Genomic DNA, 21,749 nt, shown 5'->3' on the forward strand with positions numbered 1-21,749 from the left:
TTTCTTTCTTTCTCTCTCTCTCTCTCTCTCTCTCTCTCTCTCTCTCTCTCTCTCTCTCTCTCTCTCTCTCTCAGTCAGCTAAAGATGTGCAAAAGAACGCTTACCAAATGACAAAGCCTGTTGAGGTTAGTGTACTGGTTGATCATCATTCGGCTGAGACATGGTAGGGTGGCCACCAGGATGTGACACCCGTTCAACAAACTCACCTGAAATAACAAACACAAGGAAAAAAAAAAAAGAAAACATTTACAAAACACCAAATCACTATTTATATAATGCACTACTCTCATACAAACATACATACACATATATACTTTATACATGTGTATATATTTCTATATATAATGACAAAGACATCAACCTGTGCCAGAATGAACAACAGACATTGATAGATGATAATGATGCTATGTATGTAAGCGTGTGGCATTTATGTATAGTAATGCCCTCTATCATCATTTAACGTCCGCTTTCCATGCTAGATGGGTTGGACGGTTCAACTGGGGTCTGGGGAGCCCGAAGGCTGCACCAGGCCAGTCAGATCTGGCAGTGTTTCTACAGCTGGATGCCCTTCCTAACGCCAACCACTCTGAGAGTGTAGTGGGTGATTTTATGTGCCACTGACACAGGTGCCAGACGAGGCTGGCGAACGGCCACGCTCGGATGGTGTTTTTTATGTGCCACCGACACAGGTGCCAGACAAGGCTGGCAGACGGCCACGCTCGGATGGTGTTTTTATGTGCCACCGACACAGGTGCCAGATGAGGCTGATAATATAAATAAATATATTTAAGTGAAAAAATTGGTGGATTTTTTCTCTTATGAGGTTTTTCACGCTAACTACTTGATAAATTCTTATGAAGATTTTATTCTATTTTTAAATCATATATATATATATATATATATATATATATGGTGTGGAGGTGCAATGGCCCAGTCCTACTGGTTAGGGCTGTAGACTCACGGTCATAGGATCACGGTTTCAATCCCCAGACTGGGCGTTATGAGTGTTTATTGACTGGAAACACCTAAAGCTCCATGAGCCTCCGGCAGTGAGGGAGGGGGGGGGGTCAACACTGCTGTACTCTTTCACCACGACTTTCTCTCACTCTTTCTTCCTATTTCTGTTGTATCTGCATTTCAAAGGGCCAGCCTTGTCACACTCTGTGTCACGCTGAATCTCCCCGAGAACTATGTTAAGGATATGTGTGTCTGTGGAGTACTCAGCCACTTACACATTAATTTCACAAGCAGGCTGTTCCGTTGATCGTATCAGCTGGGACCCTTGTCGCAACCAACGGAGTGCCACGTATAGGTATACTCTTTCACTCTTTTACTTGTTTCAGTCATTTGACTGCAGCCATGCTGGAGCACTGCCTTTAGTCAAATCAAATCGACCCCGAGACTTATTCTTTGTAAGCCCAGTACTTATTCTATCGGTCTCTTTTGCCGAACCGCTAAGTGACGGGGACATAAACACACCAGCATCGGTTGTCAAGCAATGCTGGTGGGGGGGACAAACACAGACACACAAACACACACACATATATATACATATATACGACGGGCTTCTTTCAGTTTCCATCTACCAAATCCACTCACAAGGCTTTGGTCGGCCCGAGGCTATAGTAGAAGACACTTGCCCAAGGTGCCATGCAGTGGGACTGAACCCAGAACCATGTGGTTGGTAAACAAGCTAATTACCACGCAGCCACTCCTGCACCTATGTATGTATATAAAAATTGAATAAATAGAGCCAACAGAAAGAAGTAGGTCTAGACAGCTATTTAATAAACACTACACCTGTTTCGATACAACACAGATCCACACATACACACGATTTAAATTAAGCAACAGTTCACCTGTATGATGGGATCCAGTCACATCTCCTCAGGTGATATATCATTTCATCATTTCATCTAGTTTCAGCTCATGAGCTGTGGCCATGCTGGGGGCACTGCCATTTGGTGTTGCTACATGATTTTACTTCACAAATGCTTTTTAGCAATTGACATTTGGTGCATGAGAGAGTTCGATGCAGCTGCCCTCATCTGCACCTCCTGCCGTGAAGTTGGTTAATCTGGGACACCTGACAGGAAGAGATCCAGTTTCATTTTAAAGACATCTGCATCTACCCCATGCAGGTCTCTCAGGTCCATCGGGAGGATATTGAAGAGCTGTGGACCTCTGAAGCCCAGGCTATCGCAGTATCTTGTCCTACATCTTGATGGCAAATTTGGAGTCCTTGGCACTATGCAGTGGCGCCCAGTTCTAGTATTTGTGTAACTCTCGATGCCAAAGTTTGGGACAAGTCCTTCCAGGATCTTCCAGATGTATATTATGGCATATCTTTCTCGCCTACACTCTAAGGAATAGAGTCTTAATCTCTTGAGTCTTCCCCAATAGCTTATATGCTGCATATAATCGCTTTTGCCCGTAAGCAAAACTTTGAATTTAATGCCAACACATCCAACTTTTATCTTTCACCCACGATGAATGCCTAAGCCTAGAGTTGGAAAACTACCAGCTATTTGGGAATTCTAAGGGGGTGAACGAGCTCTTTTGTGCCCTAATATGTTCCTGACGGAATACACTTTAAATTATATATGCGTGTGTGTGTGTGTGTGCGTGTCTGTGTGTATATATATATATATATATATATATATTTATAATAATAAGGGTTTTTGCAACAAGTTGCTTAAACCACATTCCAAAAATTTTAGAAATAGCAGTATATATATGTATGTATACGTTTCTACAACATTGTAGGAAACCATAAAGCTCAGATTGAATGCTGCATTGGAAATAACCCATTTTTCTATCCTTTCAAGATCTTACACACCTACACACACACACACACAGTTATTTTTAATGGGTACCAAGTAAGTCAACAAGCAAGGCTCACATCTTTATATATAAAATTGAAGTTGTGTGTGTGAGACTCTGTCTCCTCTGATTTAGATTCCTAACTACTCCCACATTTTGCGGTGCAGTTTAACAAAACCGGGTATCTTATAGTCGTCATTCATATCGAGCCCTTCTGGGTACTAGCACGCGTCTACAATGAGTCTAAGATTTAAAAAAAAATTTACCATCATTTTTCTGCATTTTTAATGATTTTTGCTCGGGTTATATAAGGGAAGTAACTCTCTAAAAATGCTTATATAGTTATTTCCCTTACAAACCCGAGCAACACTGGGCGATACTGCTAGTCTTTCATAAAAAAAAGTGAGAAAAAAACACAAGCTTACCGATTTATTGTGTTCCGCACCCCCACCGTAGATGACCTCTACGACGATGTCTTTGTGCGCCGATGCCAACCTACGGCACTGCTCGTAGACTTCTTCAGCCTTGATCCAAGACGAGACCAAGATTATGGCCAAGGGCTATACAATGAGAACAGAAGGACATTCATGGAATAAAATCAACGCCAACCATTTATTGGAACTACTACTACTACTTCTGCTTCTTGCTGTTGCTGTTAAGTGGCCACTGCCACCAGACAAAACTAACACTCACAAGGGAATAAAATAACATCATCATCATCATCATCATCATCATCATCGTTTAACGTTCGCTTTCCATGCTAGCATGGGTCGGACGGTTTGACTGTGGCGGCGAGCTGGCAGAAACGTTAGCACACCGGGCGAAATGCGTAGCCCTATTTCGTCTGCCGTTACGTTCTGAGTTCAAATTCCGCCAAGGTCGACTTTGCCTTTCATCCTTTCGGGGTCGATAAACTAAGGTCGATGTAATTGACTTAATCCATTTGTCTGTCCTTGTTTGTCCTCTCCGTGTTTAACCCCTTGTGGGTAGTAAAGAAATAGGTATTTCGTCTGCCGCTACGTTCTGAGTTCAAATTCCGCCAAGGTCGACTTTGCCTTTCATCCTTTCGGGGTCGATAAACTAAGTACCAGTTACGCACTGGGGTCGATGTAATTGACTTAATCTGTTTGTCTGTCCTTGTTTGTCCTCTCTGTGTTTAACCCCTTGTGGGTAGTAAAGAAATAGGTTTGACTGTGGGCAGGTGAACCAGATGGCTGCGCCAGGCTCCAGTCTTGATCTGGCAGAGCTTCTACAGCCCTTCCTAACGCCAACCACTCCAGGAGTGTAGTGGGTGCTTTTATGTGCTACCGGCACGGGGGCCAATCAGGCGGTACTGGCAACGACCTCGCTCAAAGTTTCTTTTTTTTTACACATGCCAGCGGCACAGGTGCCAGTAAGGCGATGCTGGTAACGATCCCGCTCGAATGGTGCCTCCTACATGCCACCGGCACGGAAGCTGGTTAGCTGCTCTGACAACGATCACGTTCAGATGGTGCTCTTAGCACCCTACTAGCATGGGGCAGAAGTGCCAGTAAGGCGAAGCTGGTAACGATCACACTCCAATGGTGCCTTTTATGTGCCACTGGCACGCTCGTATGGTGCTCGTGCTCGTCATCGAATTTCACTTTGATTTTGATAATAAAATACAATGATATATACAATGATAGGTGCAGGAGTGGCTGTGTGGTAAGTAGCTTGCTAACCAACCACATGGTTCCGGGTTCAGTCCCACTGCGTGGCATCTTGGGCAAGTGTCTTCTGCTATAGCCCCGGGCCGACCAATGCCTTGTGAGTGGATTTGGTAGACAGAAACTGAAAGAAGCCTGTCGTATATATGTATATATATATAAGTGTGTGTGTATATGTTTGTGTGTCTGTGTTTGTCCCCCTAGCATTGCTTGACAACCGATGCTGGTGTGTTTAAGTCCCCGTCACTTAGCGGTTCGGCAAAAGAGATCGATAGAATAAGTACTGGGCTTACAAAAGAATAAGTCCCGGGGTCGATTTGCTCGACTAAAGGCGGTGCTCCAGCATGGCCGCAGTCAAATGACTGAAACAAGTAAAAGAGTATAGAGAGATATCCTTATTATTATTTAGCGCTGACTTTCTCATGCTTGCATGGGTGGGGTGTAATCTGTACAGGAAGATTTTCTATGGCAGGACGCCCTTCCGGTAGCCAACTCTCACCTATTTCCAGATAAGGTAATATTTGCTGTTGGCTGGACAGGTTTTCAATAAAAAACTGGAAATGGACAATATGTGCATCTCTGATCACGAGTAGAAGTAGTGAGGAAGCATCATAGCCATGTGCTGAGAGGAATTCTTTGGGGTTTGGATAATTCACTTCTGGAAACATGGATGTTTCATTCAACATATTCAGGGACCTTTTGAGCGGGATGGGCTACTCAACCTGAAGAAAATTCTAACTGGGCCCCACCTGCAAGGTCATATGCTGTTTATCTTTTATGAGATCACCATGTCGCACACATATGGTTGTCATGCATGTGCCTGGTGTACCCTTATCAGACGGGTAGTCATGATGGGTATACTGGGCTTCGTATATTTTACCCAAGTCTCACTTTGATGGCATGCACTGCTCTCTCACTCAATAAAATTAATAATAATAATAATAATAATAATATAATAATAATAATAATAATAATAAAAATAATAATCATCATCATCATCATCATCATCGTTTAGCGTCCGTTTTCCATGCTAGCATGGGTTGGACGGTTCAACTGGGGTCTGTGAAGCCAGAAGGCTTCATCAGGCCTAGTCAGATCTAGCAGTGTTTCTACGGCTGGATGCCCTTCCTAACGCCAACCACTCCGTGAGTGTAGTGGGTGCTTTTTACGTGCCACCCGCACAATAATAATAATAATAATAATAATAATAATCCTTTCTATTATAGGCACAAAGCCTGAAACTTGTGGGGATGAGGTAAGTTGATTACATCGACCCAGTGCATAACTGGTACTCATTTATTTGACCCCAAAGGGATGAATGGCAAAGTTGACATTGGTAGAATTTGAACTCAGAATGTGAAGACAGACAAAATACCATAAAGCATTTCGCCCGGCATGTAAATGATTCTGCCAGATTCCATCTTGATGATAATGATGGAGGAAGAAGAAGAAGAAGAACAGCAGCAGCAGAAGAAGAGGAGGCGGAGGAGGAGGAGAAGATGAGGAGGACGAGGAGTAGAAGAAGAGGCGGAGGAGGAGAAGAAGAGGAGGAGGTGGTGGAGGGGAGAGAAGAAGAGAGAAGAAGAGGCGGAGGAGGAGAAGAAGATGAGGAGGTGGTGGAGGGGGAGAAGAAGAAGAGGCGGAGGAGGAGAAGAAGAAGAAAAGAAGAGGCGGAGAAGAAGAAGAGGAGGTGGTGGAGGGGGAGAAGAAGAGAAGAAGAGGCGGAGGAGGAGAAGAAGAGGAGGAGGAGGAGGAGGAGGAGAAGAAGAAGAGGAGAAGAAGAAGAAGAGGAGAAGAAGAGGAGGAGGAGGAGGAGGAGGAGGAGAAGAAGAGGAGGTGGTGGAGGGGGAAAAGAAGAGAAGAAGAAGAAGAGGTGGAGGAGGGGGAGAAGAAGAAGAAGAGGTGGAGGAGGGGGAGAAGAAGAAGAAGAAGAAGAAGAAGGTGAAGAAGAAGAAGAAGAAGGTGAAGAAGAAGGTGAAGAAGAAGAAGAATTCAAAATGAAACAAACAAAAACCACTGGAAAATCAGTAGCACTCCAGTATGGCCATAACTCAATGGCTATACTGGAAAATTGGTAGTACTCCAGTATGGCCATAGCTCAATGGCTGAAACCAGTGAAAGAAGTAAAAGAGTTAATACTCACCCCATTGCTATACTGAATGTCTGCGTACATTGTATACTGGCAGAGGTTGGAGAGAATCGGAACGAGGTAAGCCCAGGTCTTGCCAGAGTTCTGTGGAGCGATGCCAATGATGTCCTTGCCGCGTATGGCCGGGCGCCAACAATAAGCTTGAATGGTTCTTGGCTGCAGACTGGGAAAGTCTTTCAGAAACTGGAAATGTGGAAAGAGGGCACAAAGTTAAGAGCCATGAAAGCTTGGTGGGTGGGGGGAATCTCTTTTTTAAAAAAAAATGTATAAAACATCAGTTTTGTACCTGTTTTAACCTTCTATTTTGTACCTGTTTTTGTAGCTGTTTTGACCTATTTTGTACCTGTTTTAACCTTCTATTTTGTACCTGTTTTGACCTGTTTTGTACCTATTTTAACCTTCTGTTTCGTACCTGTTTTTGTACTTGTTTTAACATTCTGTTTTGTACCTGTTTTAACCTTCTGTTTTGTACCTGTTCTAACCTTCTGTTTCGTACTTGTTTTTGTACCTGTTTTAACCTTCTGTTTTGTACCTGTTTTAACTTTCTGTTTTGTACCTGTTTTAACCTTCTGACATTCAAATTACTAAGTCACACGTGATGCTTATTTGCTCACATCATTTTGCAAGATATCAATGATGTGACAGTTTATCCAAAGCACGATATTGTAGGGTAGGTGAGAGAGGGTGTACCTGGCCGGTTTGGGCGTAAAACAGGCAGAATATTTGGGCGAGACATGGCCAGTTTGAATGCTAATGGGGTTAACTCTTTAACATTTAGATTACCATACGAGTGAGATTGGGGCCAGAGCAACAAGGCCGGCCTCCGAGCCAATGGTACATTAAAAACACCATTCGAGCGTGACCATTACCTGCGTCGCCTTACTAGCACTTGTGGTGGTGATACCTGAAAAAACATTCGAGCGAGGTCATTGCCAGTGCCGCTGGACTGGCTCACATGAAAAGCACCATTTGAGCGTGGCCATTGCCAGTACTGCCTGACTGGCCCTCATGCCAGTGACATGTAAAAGCACCCACTACACTCTTGGAGTGGTTGGCGTTAGGAAGGGCATCCAGCTGTAGAAACTCTGCCAGATCAGACTGGAGCCTGGTGCAGCCTCCTGGCTTCCCAGACCCCGGACGAACCATTCAACCCATGCTAGCATGGAAAGTGGATGTTAAACGAGGATGATGATGATCACAGTAGCCTGGTGCAGTCTTCTACCCTGCCAGCTCTTGTCAAACCATCCAACCCATGCCAGCATGGAAAACGGACGTTAAACGAGGATCATCATCATCATCATCGTTTAACGTCCGCTTTCCATGCTAGCATGGGTTGGACGGTTCAACTGGGATCTGGGAAGCCAGAAGGCTGCATCAGGCCCAGTCTGATCTGGCAGTGTTTCTACAGCTGGATGCCCTTCCTAACGCCAACCACTCCGTGAGTGTAGTGGGTGCTTTTTACGTGCCACCCACACAGGTGCCAGACGAGGTTGGCAAACGGCCACGCTCGGATGATGATGATGATGTCAGATGTGATGATTATTTCCTCACATCATTTTGAATTAATCATGCATTATCTCATGGCCTAAAGATATCAATGATGTGACAGTTTATCCTAAGAATGATATTATAGGGTAGGTGAGGGAGGCTGTATCTGGCCAGTTTGGGCATAAAAGAGGCAGAATATTTGGATAAGACGTGGCCAGTTTAAATGCCGATGGGGTTAACCCATTAGCAAACCATCCGAACGTGGCTGTTGCCAGTGCCGTCCCGACTGGCCTCCGTGCCGGTGGCACGTAAAAAGCACCATCCGATTGTGGCCGTTGCCAGCCTCATCTGGCCCCCGTGCCAGTGGCACGTAAAAAGCACCATCCGATCGTGACTGTTTGCCAGCCTCGTCTGGCACCTGTGCAGGTGGCACATAAAAAGCACCCACTACACTCTCGGAGTGGTTGGCGTTATGAAGGGCATCCAGCTGTAGAAACACTGCCAGATCAGAAGGGGCCTGGCGCAGCCTTCTGGCTTCTCAGACCCCAGTTGAACCGTCCAACCCATGCTAGCATGGAAAACGGACATTAAACGATGATGATGATGATTACTTTGTCAAATATGATGCTTATTTATTCACGTTGCTTTAAATTAATCTTGCATTACTTCGCAGCTTCAAGATTTTGAAAATATGATTGTTTATTTTAGAATGACATTGTAGGGTGGGTGTGAGAGGCTGGATCAGGAAATTCTGACCATAAAACAGGTAGAATATTTGGGTTAGATACAACCAGTTTAAATTTGAATGCTAAAGGATTTAAATATATTTTTATTTTATCTTATTTCTACAAAGAAAATCAAGACCTTTGAAACATGCACAGATCCACACTCTACAACGGCCCCTCAACATTTGCCAGCCCTTGGTGTTTGTGTACTCACAACACCACTACCCCCTCATCAGGGGAAACTATGACCCAGATTATGAATTCCTTTTCCACACACACCTATAAACTGTTAGAAATAGTAGCCAAATCACACTCAACATTCTTGTAAAGACACAATGAAGAATAATATAGTCCTAACTATACAATGCTTGAATACAATACAGGATGGCCATGGCAGGATATCTTTGGATCAAAGACCTACTGAATCTGATTTTATTTCAGGATAAACTCAAAGAATATGAGAAATTCTACAGAAACTAGTTACATATGTGTATGTTGTTTGTTCCTTCTTGAGCCACGCCTAGCTCATAAGGGCCGGTTTCCCGGTTTCCTTGGCGTGTAGGTTCCCCCTGGATGGGACGCCGGTTCGTCGCAGGTGAGCTGCAAGATGCAGGAGGAAAGAGTGAGAGAAAGTTGTGGCGAAAGAGTCAGCAGAAGTTTCGCCATTACCTTCTGCCGGAACCATGTAGAGCTTAGGTGTTTTGCTCATAAACACACACATTGCCTGGTCTGAGATTCGAACCCGCGATCCCTCGACCGCGAGTCCGCTGCTCTAACCACTAGGCCATGTGCCTCCATATGTGTATGTGTGTGTGTGGGTGTCGATATCTGAACAGGAGGACAAAGTTTCAGAGCGTCAGGTGTCTGGCTCTCACTGTTTTGTTTTATAGTTTCGAGACTTGTACATTGTTTGGAACCTTTGGGGGCTGCCTGGACTCCTCCAACATCAGGACATTTCGCAGGAGAACTATTCTCAGAAACCAGGATGCATCCTGTCACTTGTACGACTCAGGATTGTCAACTCAGACTGTTCAGTTATCATCATCATATAGCGTCCGCTTTCCATGCTGGCATGGGTTGGACGGTTCGACCGGGGTCTGGGAAGCCAGGAGGCTGCACCAGGCCCAGTCTGATCTGGCAATGTTTCTACAGCTGGATGCCCTTCCTAATGCCAACCACTCCGTGAGTGTTGTGGGTGCTTTTTACGTGTCACCGGCACGGGGGCCAGGCAAGGCTGGCAAATGGCCACGATCGGATGGTGCTTTTTACGTGCCCCCGGCACGGGGGCCAGGCAAGGCTGGCAAATGGCCACGATCGGATGGTGCTTTTTACGTGGCACCGGCACGGGGGCCAAGCAAGGCTGGCAACAGCCACGATTGGATGGTGCTTTTTACATGCCACTGGCACGCAGGCCCGTCATCGATTTTTCTGAGTTGGATCCTGTATATCGTGTTCGCTTCTCTGAGGATCTGACTGGGGTAATGGATCGTGTTGGTTGGCCATATGCCTCATGTCCACAGAGGATAAGGAAATATTTCACTAAGATGGTCAGTGATTGGGGCAGTGCTTTGAGGGTTGACTAGGGCAACCCAAGCAGATCTTGACAAATGATAGATGCAGTGACATGCTACAACAATGCATGGCCCCATAACTGACCTGACCGCTATGAGTATGTATTAAATTAAGTTAAGTTAATTTTTTGGCTCAAAAAGCAAAAAGCAAGGCCATGTAGGGGGACATGGAGTTATGTACAGGGTGGTGTTCATGCAAAGAGTTCAGGCCATTTCTGGTCAAGGGAGACTTTGAACCGAGCGGTCGTCGGCATCTTCACTATTTCGTCCGGCAGCTTATTCCACGGATCCGCAACCCGGATGGAGAAAGCCCCTCTCCTTCGATTGAGATGAAATCGTCGCAGATAGAGCTTTTCGGAGTGACCCCGCAGCCAACGCTCTGGAGCAGGAGTGAAGAACAGCTCTTTCAAGAGGTTACACTTTCCGCTTATGGTGTTGTGAGGCCATGTAGGGGGACATGGAGTTATGTACAGGGTGGTGTTCATGCAAAGAGTTCAGGCCATTTCTGGTCAAGGGAGACTTTGAACCGAGCGGTCTTCGGCATCTTCACTATCTCATCTGGCAGCCTATTCCAGCTTATGTGTGTGGCTGACCTCTATGCTGATTGACCAATAATCTTATTCACTTGACCATCTGAATGTTCAATAAGACAGTAAACAAAGAAGTGCCAAGTAAGCTGGCATTAAACTTACCTGGGAGATGGCATCAGGTACATCAAAATCTTGGAGATTGTAAATCGGTGGCGGAATCTTCTCAGACACAAACAGGACTGAATCATTCATCAAAATCAACTCGGTTGTGAGAGGATCCTGTGAAAAGAAATATGATAAAAATAACAAGAACCAGTGAAATACTGGTTTTTGTTGTTTGCTCCTTCTCGAGCCATGCCTGGCTCATAAGGGCCGGTTTCCTGGTTTCCTTGGCGTATAGGTTCCCCACCTGGACAGGACCCCAGTCTGTCGAAGGTGAGCTGCAAGATGCAAGAGTGAGAGAAAGTTGTGGCGAAAGAGTCAGCAAAGTTTCGCCATTACCTTCTGCCGGAGCCGCGTGGAGCTTAGGTGTTTCGCTCATAAACACACACATTGCCTGGTCTGAGATTCAAACCCGCGATCCCTCGACCGCGAGTTCGCTGCTCTAACCACTAGGCCTTGTGCTTCCACGAAATACTGGTTGATGTAATTGAATTCTCCCTCCCTTTGAAAGTGCTGGTCTTAAGCCAAAATTTAAAACCATTATTACCTCTATCATTATTATTAAATTCCCCCAAGGTGGACTTTGCCTTTCATCCTTTCAGGGTTGATAAATTAAGTACCAGTGAAACAGTGGGGTTGATATAATCAACTGGTCCCCTCCCCTAAAATTTTGGGCCTTGTGCCTACAGTAGAACCATATGTGCGCGACATGGTGATCTCATATCAAGATGATCAGCGCATGACCTAGCATGTGGGGCCCAATTAGAATTTTTTTCTGGTCAAGAATCCCATCCCACTCAAAAGGTCGCTGAATAAGGATTGTTTAAGGATGTTGAATGAAATACCCATGTTTCCAGAAGTGAATTATTCAAACCTCAAAGAATCCCTCTCAACACATGGCTATGATGCTCCCCTACTACTTCTGCTCGTGATCAGGGATGCACATATCGTCAGCCAATAAGGGACATGCTCAACTGGATATGGTCAAGCAAGCAAGTCTTTGGTTGTGAGCAGAATATTTGCTGTAGCCCATCTTTTATACCAAGACAAAACAATGTACATAACACTTCCAATCAGTTAAGATCAAAAGCCATGAGAGCCACTGCCTGGTACTGCATCAGGGCATTTATTATTGTCATCGTCGTCAGATTCCACCAAGGTCGACTTTGCCTTTCACCTTTTGAAGTTGATAAATTAAGTACCAGTCAAATACTAGGATCAATGTGACCGATTTACCCACACCTTGCAAGTTTCCACTCTGCAGAGAGGTTGGAGTTAGGAAGGGCATCCAGCTATAAAATCCCTGCCAAAACAGACACAGTAGCCTGGGATAGTCTTTTAGAACTTATAAAATTAGCTTCATAAGACGCTAACGTTAAATTCAAATTATGATGAAAGTGAACAAAGTTTGTTTTTTTTCCGTGCCGGTGGCACGTAAAAAGCACCCACTACACTCACGGAGTGGTTGGCATTAGGATGGGCATCCAGCTGTAGAAACATTGCCAGATAAGACTGGAGCCTGGTGCAGCCTTCTGGCTTCCCAGATCCCCGGTCGAACCGTCCAACCCATGCTAGCATGGAAAACGGACGTTAAACGATGATGATGATGATGTTGAGATGTATTGAAAGACACAGAAATAAATTTTTTTTATCCTCAAACACGTGATAATGCTAAAAAATACGTTACCGGCCAACCACGAGACTCGAACTCACATTCCTGTGATTACGTGTCAAGTGCTTTACCATTAAGCTAAACTGCCCAGTATCAAATTCTTCTGCAATTTTAGAACTAACGTTAAATTCAGCTTACGATGAAAGTGAACAAAGTTTGTGTTTTTTAGAAGCGTTGAGATGTATTGAAAGATAGAGAAATAAATATTTTTTTATAATTCTCAAACGCGTTGAGAAAAAAAATGTTAAGCGGAACTTACTTGAAATTCCTGGGTGTCAGGAGCTGATCCTTTTTCTGAAATTCCGAATTTCCGCAGAAAACTGGAAGTGGAGATGATGTACTTATAAAAAAAAATGCTTATAATGGCAGACTTGGTAACTTATTAAGTTGATAGAAACAATACGCTATTCTCTCTGTATAAATGGATGTGTGTGTGTGTGTATGTGTGTGTAGATATATGTTTATCATTGCCTTTAGTCGAGCAACTCGACCCCAGGACTTATTCTTTGTAAACCTAGAACTTATTCTATCGGTCTCTTTTGCCGAACTGCTAAGTTACAGGGACATAAACACACCAGCATAGGTTGTCAAGCGATGTTGGGGGGGACAAACACAGACATACAAACATATACACACATACATCATCATCATCGTTTAATGTCCGCTTTCCATGCTAGCATGGGTTGGACGGTTCAACTGGGGTCTGGGAAGCCCGAAGGCTGCACCAGGCCAGTCAGATCTGGCAGTGTTTCTGCGGCTGGATGCCCTTCCTAACGCCAAGCACTCCGTGAGTGTAGTGGGTGCTTTTTATGTGCCACTGACACAGGTGCCAGACAAGGCTGGCGAACGGCCATGCTCAGATGGTGTCTTTTACGTGCCACCAGCACGGAGGCCAGGCGAGGGTGGCACGGCCATGATCGGATAGTATTTGTTACGTGCCACCAGCACGGAGGCCAGTCAATGCGGTGCTGGCTACGGCCATGTTTGGATGGTTCTCTTATGTGCCACCGGCACTGGTACCACAAACTACAAATTCCATTGATGTTGATCGATTTTGATTTTGATTTGATTTGATTCTTTAATTTTCACTTGCCTCAACAGGTCTTCACAAGTAGATTTATGTGTCCCAAGAAGGAACGTATGCACAGGTGGACTGACTACGTCCCAGGTACATATATTTATATATACATATATACGACAGGCTTCTTTCAGTTTCCGTCTACCAAATCCACTCACAAGGCTTTGGTCGGCCTGAGGCTAGAGTAGAAGACACTTGCCCAAGGTGTCACGCAGTGGGACTGAACCCAGAACCATGTGGTTGGTAAACAAGCTACTTACCACACAGCCACTCCTGCGCTACACAATTACAAATACAAACAAGAAAATAACAACAGGTCTTTTGACTAATAAAGACGAATCAAATTGACATAGGCCAGTGGTGTGTGTGTGTGTGTATCTATATATATATATATATATATATATAAATATATATATATAGGCGCAGGAGTGGCTGTGCTAACCAACCACATGGTTCCGGGTTCAGTCCCACTGCATGGCACCTTGGGCAAGTGTCTTCTACTATAGCCCCAGGCTGACCAATGCCTTGTGAGTGGATTTGGTAGACGGAAACTGAAAGAAACCCGTCGTATATATGTATATATATATATATGTATGTGTGTCTGTGTTTGTCCCCCTAGCATTGCTTGACAACTGATGCGGTGTGTTTATGTCCCCGTTACTTAGCGGTTCGGCAAAATTACCGATAGAATAAGTACTGGGCTTACAAAAAGAATAAATCCTGGGGTCGAGTTGTTCGATTAAAGGCGGTGCTCCAGCATGGCCGCAGTCAAATGACTGAAAGAAGTAGAAGAGTATATATATAAAAATTATTATCATTTTAAAATCTGCTAAAAACAACAAGGTTTTGTTCCAGCATGGCCACAGCCCTACAACTATAACAATTAATAAGAAAAAAAAATACAAGGGAAAGAGGAGAGAGTGGAACAAGAATTTATCTCTAAGTCTGTTTCCGACTCTAAAAAAAAACTCTAAAACTCCACTCTAACTCTTACAGTTCTTCATGAAGGAGCAAGTGGGCATTAGGGAAGACCCAGACTTTGAATTGGGATACGAGTAAAGAACAAATAAAAAAAGAATCAGCAACTTACTCCTTGGCCTGGAATGAGTTCATGACTTGTTCTTGGACATCAGCTGTTTTGCTGAGTGATCTGAAATGGTAAACAACAAGAGATGGAATTATTAAATAAAATAAAATAATTATATATATATATATATATATATATATATATATATATATTATATTAAATTATATGTATATCATCATCATCATCATCATCATCGTTTAGCATGGAAAGCGGACGTTAAACGATGATGATGATGATGATGATGATATACATATAATTTAATATAATATATATATATATATATATATTCTCTTTTACTTGTTTCAGTCATTTGACTGCAGCCATGCTAGAGCACCGCCTTTAGTCGAGCAAATCGACCCCGAGACTTAGTCTTTGTAAGCCCAGTACTTATTCTATTGGTCTCTTTTGCCGAACCGCTAAGTGACGGGGACGTAAACACACCAGCATCGGTTGTCAAGCGATGTTGGGGGGAAAAAACATAGACACGCAAACATATACACACACATACAGTTTCCATCTACCAAATCCACTCACAAGGCTTTGGTCGGCCTGAGGCTATAGCAGAAGACACTTGCCCAAGATGCCACGCAGTGGGACTGAACCTAGAACCATGTGGTTGGTTAGCAAACTACTTACCACACAGCCACATGTATGTATGTATATATATACTAGCAGCATAGCCCAGCGTTGCCCAGGTATGTAAGAGCCCCTAGTAGGCAACGACTAATCCCAATCTAGTCCTTTCCCTCTAGGAAACGAAGGTGCATGTGTAGGTTGCAATGTCTTCTGTGTATACAATGTTCCTAGCTGTCCCTTTAGGCGAAAACGCGATTTCCCAAAATGGCATGATTTTATCGATTTTTTCTGATGGTAAGGTATTGCATGGAAAACTAACGTCAGAATTAAGTTTCTTAAGGTAACATTAAGCTTCACCATGAGTTTGGTGAAAATCGATTGCAAGTTGCGAAAACTACAACAGAAAATGTGTTGCATATAAAAAGCTTAGATTCTCGACCCCATGTCGAATTTATCGATTTTTTTCAAAACTGGGGGAACTTTTCAAAATTTTCGCTGCGTTAGTTTTGAATTATGACATTGGGCTATGTGTGTGTCAAGTTTCATCAGAATCGGTTGAAAGCCGTGGTCAGGGTGAGGGTACAACCTCACAGACAGACAAACTGCCGTTTATATAGAGAGAGATAATGTCCCCTCCCCTTTTAAAGGATCTTTCTCTTGCAAGTTATTTGGTGACCCTGCCAGTGCTGATGCCACATAAAAAGCATAGTCTACACTGTGAAGTGGTCGGCATTTGGAAGGGCATCCAGCTGTAAAAACCTTGTCAAAACTAACCTCGCCTGTGCCACATAAAACACCAAGTCCACTCTGCAGAGAGGTTGGTGTTAGGAAGGGCATTCAGTCATAAAAGCACTGCTAAAACAGACGCAGGAGGCTGGTGCAGGCTCTTACCCAGCCAGCTCCAGTCAAACTGTCCAACCCATCCCAGCATGGACAGCAGACACTAACCAACGATTATATATATAAATATATATATATACATACAAGGGGGTGCTAAAAAGGTGCCAGGGGAGGCTGGCAGTGCCCACAATCAGTTGGTGCTTTTTACGTTCCACTGGTACAAGCCAACCAGTGGCACGTAAAAAGCACCAACCAATCATGGCCGCTGACAGCCTCCCTTGGCACCTGTGCCGGTGGCACGTAAAAACCACCCACTACACTCACAGAGTGGTTGACGTTAGGAAGGGCATCCAGCTGTAGAAACGCTGCCTGATCAAGATTGAAGCCTGGTGCACCCTCCTGGTTTCCCAGATCCTGGTCAAACCGTCTAACCCGTGCAAGCACGGAAAACAGATGTTAAACAATGGACTATTATTTTATTCAGCTCCGTAAAAACAAACTCAGAAGGTTTGGCCTCAAACCAGGCCTTTAAAAAACCTTAAAAGCCAGGAACTTTACAGCCCTCCCCCTCATATACACACACACTCAGATATATGCTAGACTTCCACACAGCTTCCCTCTAACAAATTCACTCGCAAGGCATTGGTTGGCTTGAAACCATAGCAGAAGACACACACCCAAGGCATCATACAGTGGGACTGAACCCAAAATTATGTGGTTGCCAAGTGAGTTTCTTAACCGCACAGCCACTCCTGTGCTTAATAATGCTGTTAGAATACTGGGACGAACTTTCTAATTTCCTACATAAATGGGTTGAAAATGTCACATGAAAAACAAAAAAATGTTGTCGTAAGAAGCTTGCTTCCTAAAAACATGGTTCTGGGTTCAGTCCCACTGTGTGGTATCTTGGGCCAGCCAAAGCCTTCTGAGTGGATTTGGTAGACAGAAACTGAACGAAGCCCATTGTGTATATGTGTGTGTTAGTTAGTTAGTTAGTTAGTTAATTTTTTGGCTCAAAAAGCAAAAAGCAAGGCCATGTAGGGGGACATGGAGTTATGTACAAGGTGGTGTTCATGTAAAGAGTTCAGGCAACTTGTGGTCAAGGGAGACTTTGAACCAAGCGGTCATCGGCATCTTCACCATCTCGTCCGGCAGCTTATTCCACAGATCCGCAACCCAGATGGAGAAAGCCCCTCTCCTTCGATTGAGATGAAATCGTCGCAGATAGAGCTTTTCGGAGTGACCCCGCAGCCGACGTTCTGGAGCAAGGAGTGAAGAACAGCTCTTTCGAGAGGTTACACTTTCCGCTTATGATGTTGTGAGCATGTGTGTGTGTGTACTTATGCATATATTTTTGTGTCTGTGTTTGACCCCACAATTAAGCGGCAGCTGGAGTCAGAGTCAGTAAAACTACACTGACTCTGATTCCGACTCACAATATTTTTATTCTTTAATATAAACCAGTTATCTATATATATAAAAGTGAAGTTGTGTGTCTGTCTCCTACGATTTAGATTCCTAACTACTCCCACATTTTGCGGTGCAGTTTAACCAAAACCGGGTATCTTATAGTCGTGATTCATATCGAGCCCGTCTGGGTATTAGCACACGTCTACGATGAGTCTACGATTTTAAAAATAATTTACCATCATTTTTTTCCATTTTAAGGCATTTTTCTTTAAAGGGAAGTAACTCTCTAAAAATGTCTGATGAGTCAACGATTTTAAAAAAAATTTACCATCATATTTTTTCCATTTTTAATGCATTTTTTTGGCTATAACTCTCTAAAAATGCTTTATAGTTATTTCCCTTACAAACCCGAGCAACGCCGGGCGATACTGCTAGTAACATATATGTCCTCTCAAAGTACAAGTGTATGCATCTGCTTCATGAGATATGTAGACCACAATCACTTAATTACATAAAGAGGAGTCAGAGTCGGAGTCGGAGTCAAGAGTCTTTTGTTTCAGCTCCATAGCCCTGTTCTTAAGTTGACCAATGTCTTGTCAGTAGACTGTGGTAGGAGGAAACAGTGAGGGAGTCGATGCAAGTAAAGCAGTGTGGTAACAAAGCTTGCTTCCCAATCACATGATTTCGGGTTCATTCCCACTGCATGGCACCTTGGGCAAGTGTCTTTTACTATAGTCCCCAACTGACCAAAGCTTCATGAGTGGATTTGGTAGACAGAAACTGAGCTGGCAGAAACGTTAGCACACCGGGCGAAATGCTTAGCGGTATGTCGTCTGCCGCTACGTTCTGAGTTCAAATTCTGCTGAGGTCGACTTTGCCTTTCATCCTTTCGGGGTCAATTAAATAAGTACCAGTTATGCATTGGTGTCGATATAATCGACTTAATCCGTTTGTTCCCTCTATGTTTAGCCCCTTGTGGGTAGTAAAGAAATAGGTATTTCGTCTGCCGCTATGTTCTGAGTTCAAATTCTGCTGAGGTTGACTTAGCCTTTCATCCTTTCAGGGTCAATTAAATAAGTACCAGTTACACACATATATATATGTATGTGTGTGTGTAAATGCTTGTGTGTCTGTGTTTGTCCCCGTAACTTAGTGGTTCAGCAAAAGAGACCAATAGAATAAGTACTAGGCTTACAAAGAATAAGTCCTGGGGTCGATTTGCTCGACTAAAGGCAGTGCTCCAGCATGGCCACAGTCAAATGACTGAAACAAATAAAAGAGTATACACGTATATTCCACTACTATTTTCTTACTGCAGTGTATATATTCCTCCCACGACCTCACCTAAAATCATCTTCCACTCTTCTATAATGTCCCTCTAATATGGAGGTTTTTCAGTGTTGCATGTTACAAGGCAACCTCACATGTGTAGTTGCTATACTAAAACTATATTTTGTGAAGTGAATGGCAAATTGGTGAGGCACACAGTGAAGAGAACTCCTTAATCTTGCCAAACGTAAGACAATCTCTGCATGGCAAAATCTCTAAGAGTTATCGCCATAAAAAAATGAGTCCAACAGCATTAAAATCCATCGTTTGTATGACTTCTCTGATGAGTGGAAGCTGAAAAGCTCCTGGCTTTATGTAAAAGTATCAGCTACATTAGGACATAACACAACCAAAACATTTACTAATCCTTCAATTCTTAAAATATAAACTGTTATTTGTTGTACTGTTTATTAGTCCTAAGACACCTGCTTTTTACCATTATTGTTTTTTGTATTTTATATTCGTGTGGCATCGTCCGTTTTTCTGTCCCTGTCTCGTATACATTCGATCCTTCTTCCAAGAAATCTAATGCTCGTAGCTTAGTTTTTCCTTGGGGCTGGCCGGATCGGAGCGATCTCAAGATTAATCAGCCGAAATTGCTAGGATGATCCGGTTCTTGACTGAAGATTGAAGGCTTCGAATGTCCCGTCCGTGTTTTTTGTATCGTCCTCTTAATGTTTTGCGTTCTTGTCCCAGTTTGTATTTTTCTACATATAATATATATATATATGAGCGTCCAATAATACTATATTTGTTCCACGTCCTCGCGTTTTTTTGTTTTCTTGTTTGGATGAACTATATATATATACTAGCTTAAGGTGACCCGCTCAACGCGCGGGTAAGTGTGCGTGTATAAACGCTCAATAAACACTCACAACGCCTGGTCTAGGAATCGAAACCGCGATCCACCGACTGTAAGTTTGCTGCCCTAACCACTGGGACATTGTGTCTCCACACACACATATATATATATATATATTAAGAATGCCATAATGGACCGTTAGCTCCTACACGCATTTTTTTCTCTTCTTGTTTCTTTTCTGTGTATCTTTCTGTCGAAGAGCATAGGCTCGAAACGTAAAAGACTTGTTCTATTTCTATTCCTGAGCGCCATACTAATACATTTGTTTGTTTGTACTCCACCTGCCTTCGTCTTTTGTTTATTTTCGTAAACCTTCCCATTATATATATTAGATTGAGAGAGACTGTGTGTGTGATGTTACAGAATTGAATATTCAGAAAAAAAGTCGTCAGAATTCTGGGAAAAAATCCTTCATTATTATTAGCGTTTTCGTGTTCTAGAGAGGAACAAAAGCACTAATAATAAGGAAGAAATAAAAGGATCCTTTTCCAAAATTCTGACTGCTTTTTTCAATATACATTTATATGTACACACACACACACACATATATATTTCTTTACTACCCACAAGGGGCTAAACGAGGACAGACAAATGGATTAAGTCGACTACAGGAGTTGTGCTCTTCACCACAACTCCTGAAGCGGTTATCAATTGCACTACGGAGGAACCTCTAGGTGACTCTGATCATGCTATGATCATCGCCAATCTGGCTCTTGCGGGCAACAAACACCTGAACCATCTCCAATCTGCTTCCTGCGATTGGAAGAGAGCAGATTGGAACCTGTACCACACTGAACTACAGCACCCAAACTGGCGTGAATTCTACAACTCTGGAGATGTGAATACTATACTCCAGAGTATCCCGGACTCAATATGGGCAGCATGTGCAGCATCAGTGCCACGTAAACAAAAAAAGAAGAACCGCCCCAAAAGGGCAATTTGGGAAACTTCAGCAGTCCGACTTGCCAGGAAGGAACATCGGACTGCTGAACAGGAATACAAGTTGCATAATCAGACACCAACAGGAAGAAGCAGAATAAATCCTCCAACCATCTCAAGCAAGTGAAAAAATGCAGTGCTTGAATTTGAACAGTGCATAGCAGCCAATCCTGACAGCAAGGTTTTCTGGAAATGGTGCATTCAAAGCAGAGACCTCACTCTCCAGTGGGCCCTCTTCGCAACCCTCACACGAACCAGATCACTGACGACCCCAAGGAATGCACAGAACTCATTGCCAAGTGCTATGCAAACATATTCACTGTCGAAAGTCAAAATGTACCATCTTCACCATCACTAACAGCAAACTCCATAACAACTATGGAATTTACACCTGCAATGCTGCCGTCACCTTCAAAATAAGCGCAACTATGCCTCCCCTGGTCTCAATGGAGTTACATACCTGCTTCTCAAACGTGGCAGGCACTTCCTTTTACACCAGCTTTCTATTTTCTTCCAGTACTGTCTCAACAATGGTGCTACTCCGGAGCAGTGGAAAACTGCCAGTGTCATTCCTCTGTTCAAAAAGGGTGACCGCACATCACCTGTCAACTATCGCCCAGTCAGTCTCACTAGCTGTATTGCAAAACTGATGGAATCGTGTGTCAGAGAAACACTCTGGAACTTCTGGAGCTCTCACAGTCTCATCCGACCCTCACAATATGGATTTTTCCCTAACTCCAGCTGCAGTGACCAGCTTGTCGAGTTCCTTGAGGACATTACTCAGATCACTGACAGTGGCTCATGGGTGGATGTTGTCTAC

General features: G+C 43.6%; 1 protein-coding gene across 1 annotated transcript in view; it reads right to left on the reverse strand.

Annotated features, from left to right (window-relative positions):
• Window positions 1–21,749, reverse strand: part of LOC115221587 (putative ATP-dependent RNA helicase TDRD12) — a 70,396-nt gene that overhangs the window by 39,544 nt on the left and 9,103 nt on the right. The window contains exons 2-7 of the mRNA XM_036510937.1: window positions 14,977–15,036; window positions 13,068–13,128; window positions 11,137–11,253; window positions 6,655–6,843; window positions 3,249–3,383; window positions 105–206 (exon numbers count right to left, since the gene is read on the reverse strand). Of these exons, the coding sequence (XP_036366830.1) occupies window positions 105–206; window positions 3,249–3,383; window positions 6,655–6,843; window positions 11,137–11,253; window positions 13,068–13,128; window positions 14,977–15,036 (664 nt within the window). The remainder of the gene's footprint in view (window positions 1–104; window positions 207–3,248; window positions 3,384–6,654; window positions 6,844–11,136; window positions 11,254–13,067; window positions 13,129–14,976; window positions 15,037–21,749) is intronic.

Source organism: Octopus sinensis, linkage group LG18 (genome assembly GCF_006345805.1).
Source record: "Octopus sinensis linkage group LG18, ASM634580v1, whole genome shotgun sequence".
Lineage (NCBI taxonomy): Eukaryota > Metazoa > Mollusca > Cephalopoda > Octopoda > Octopodidae > Octopus > Octopus sinensis.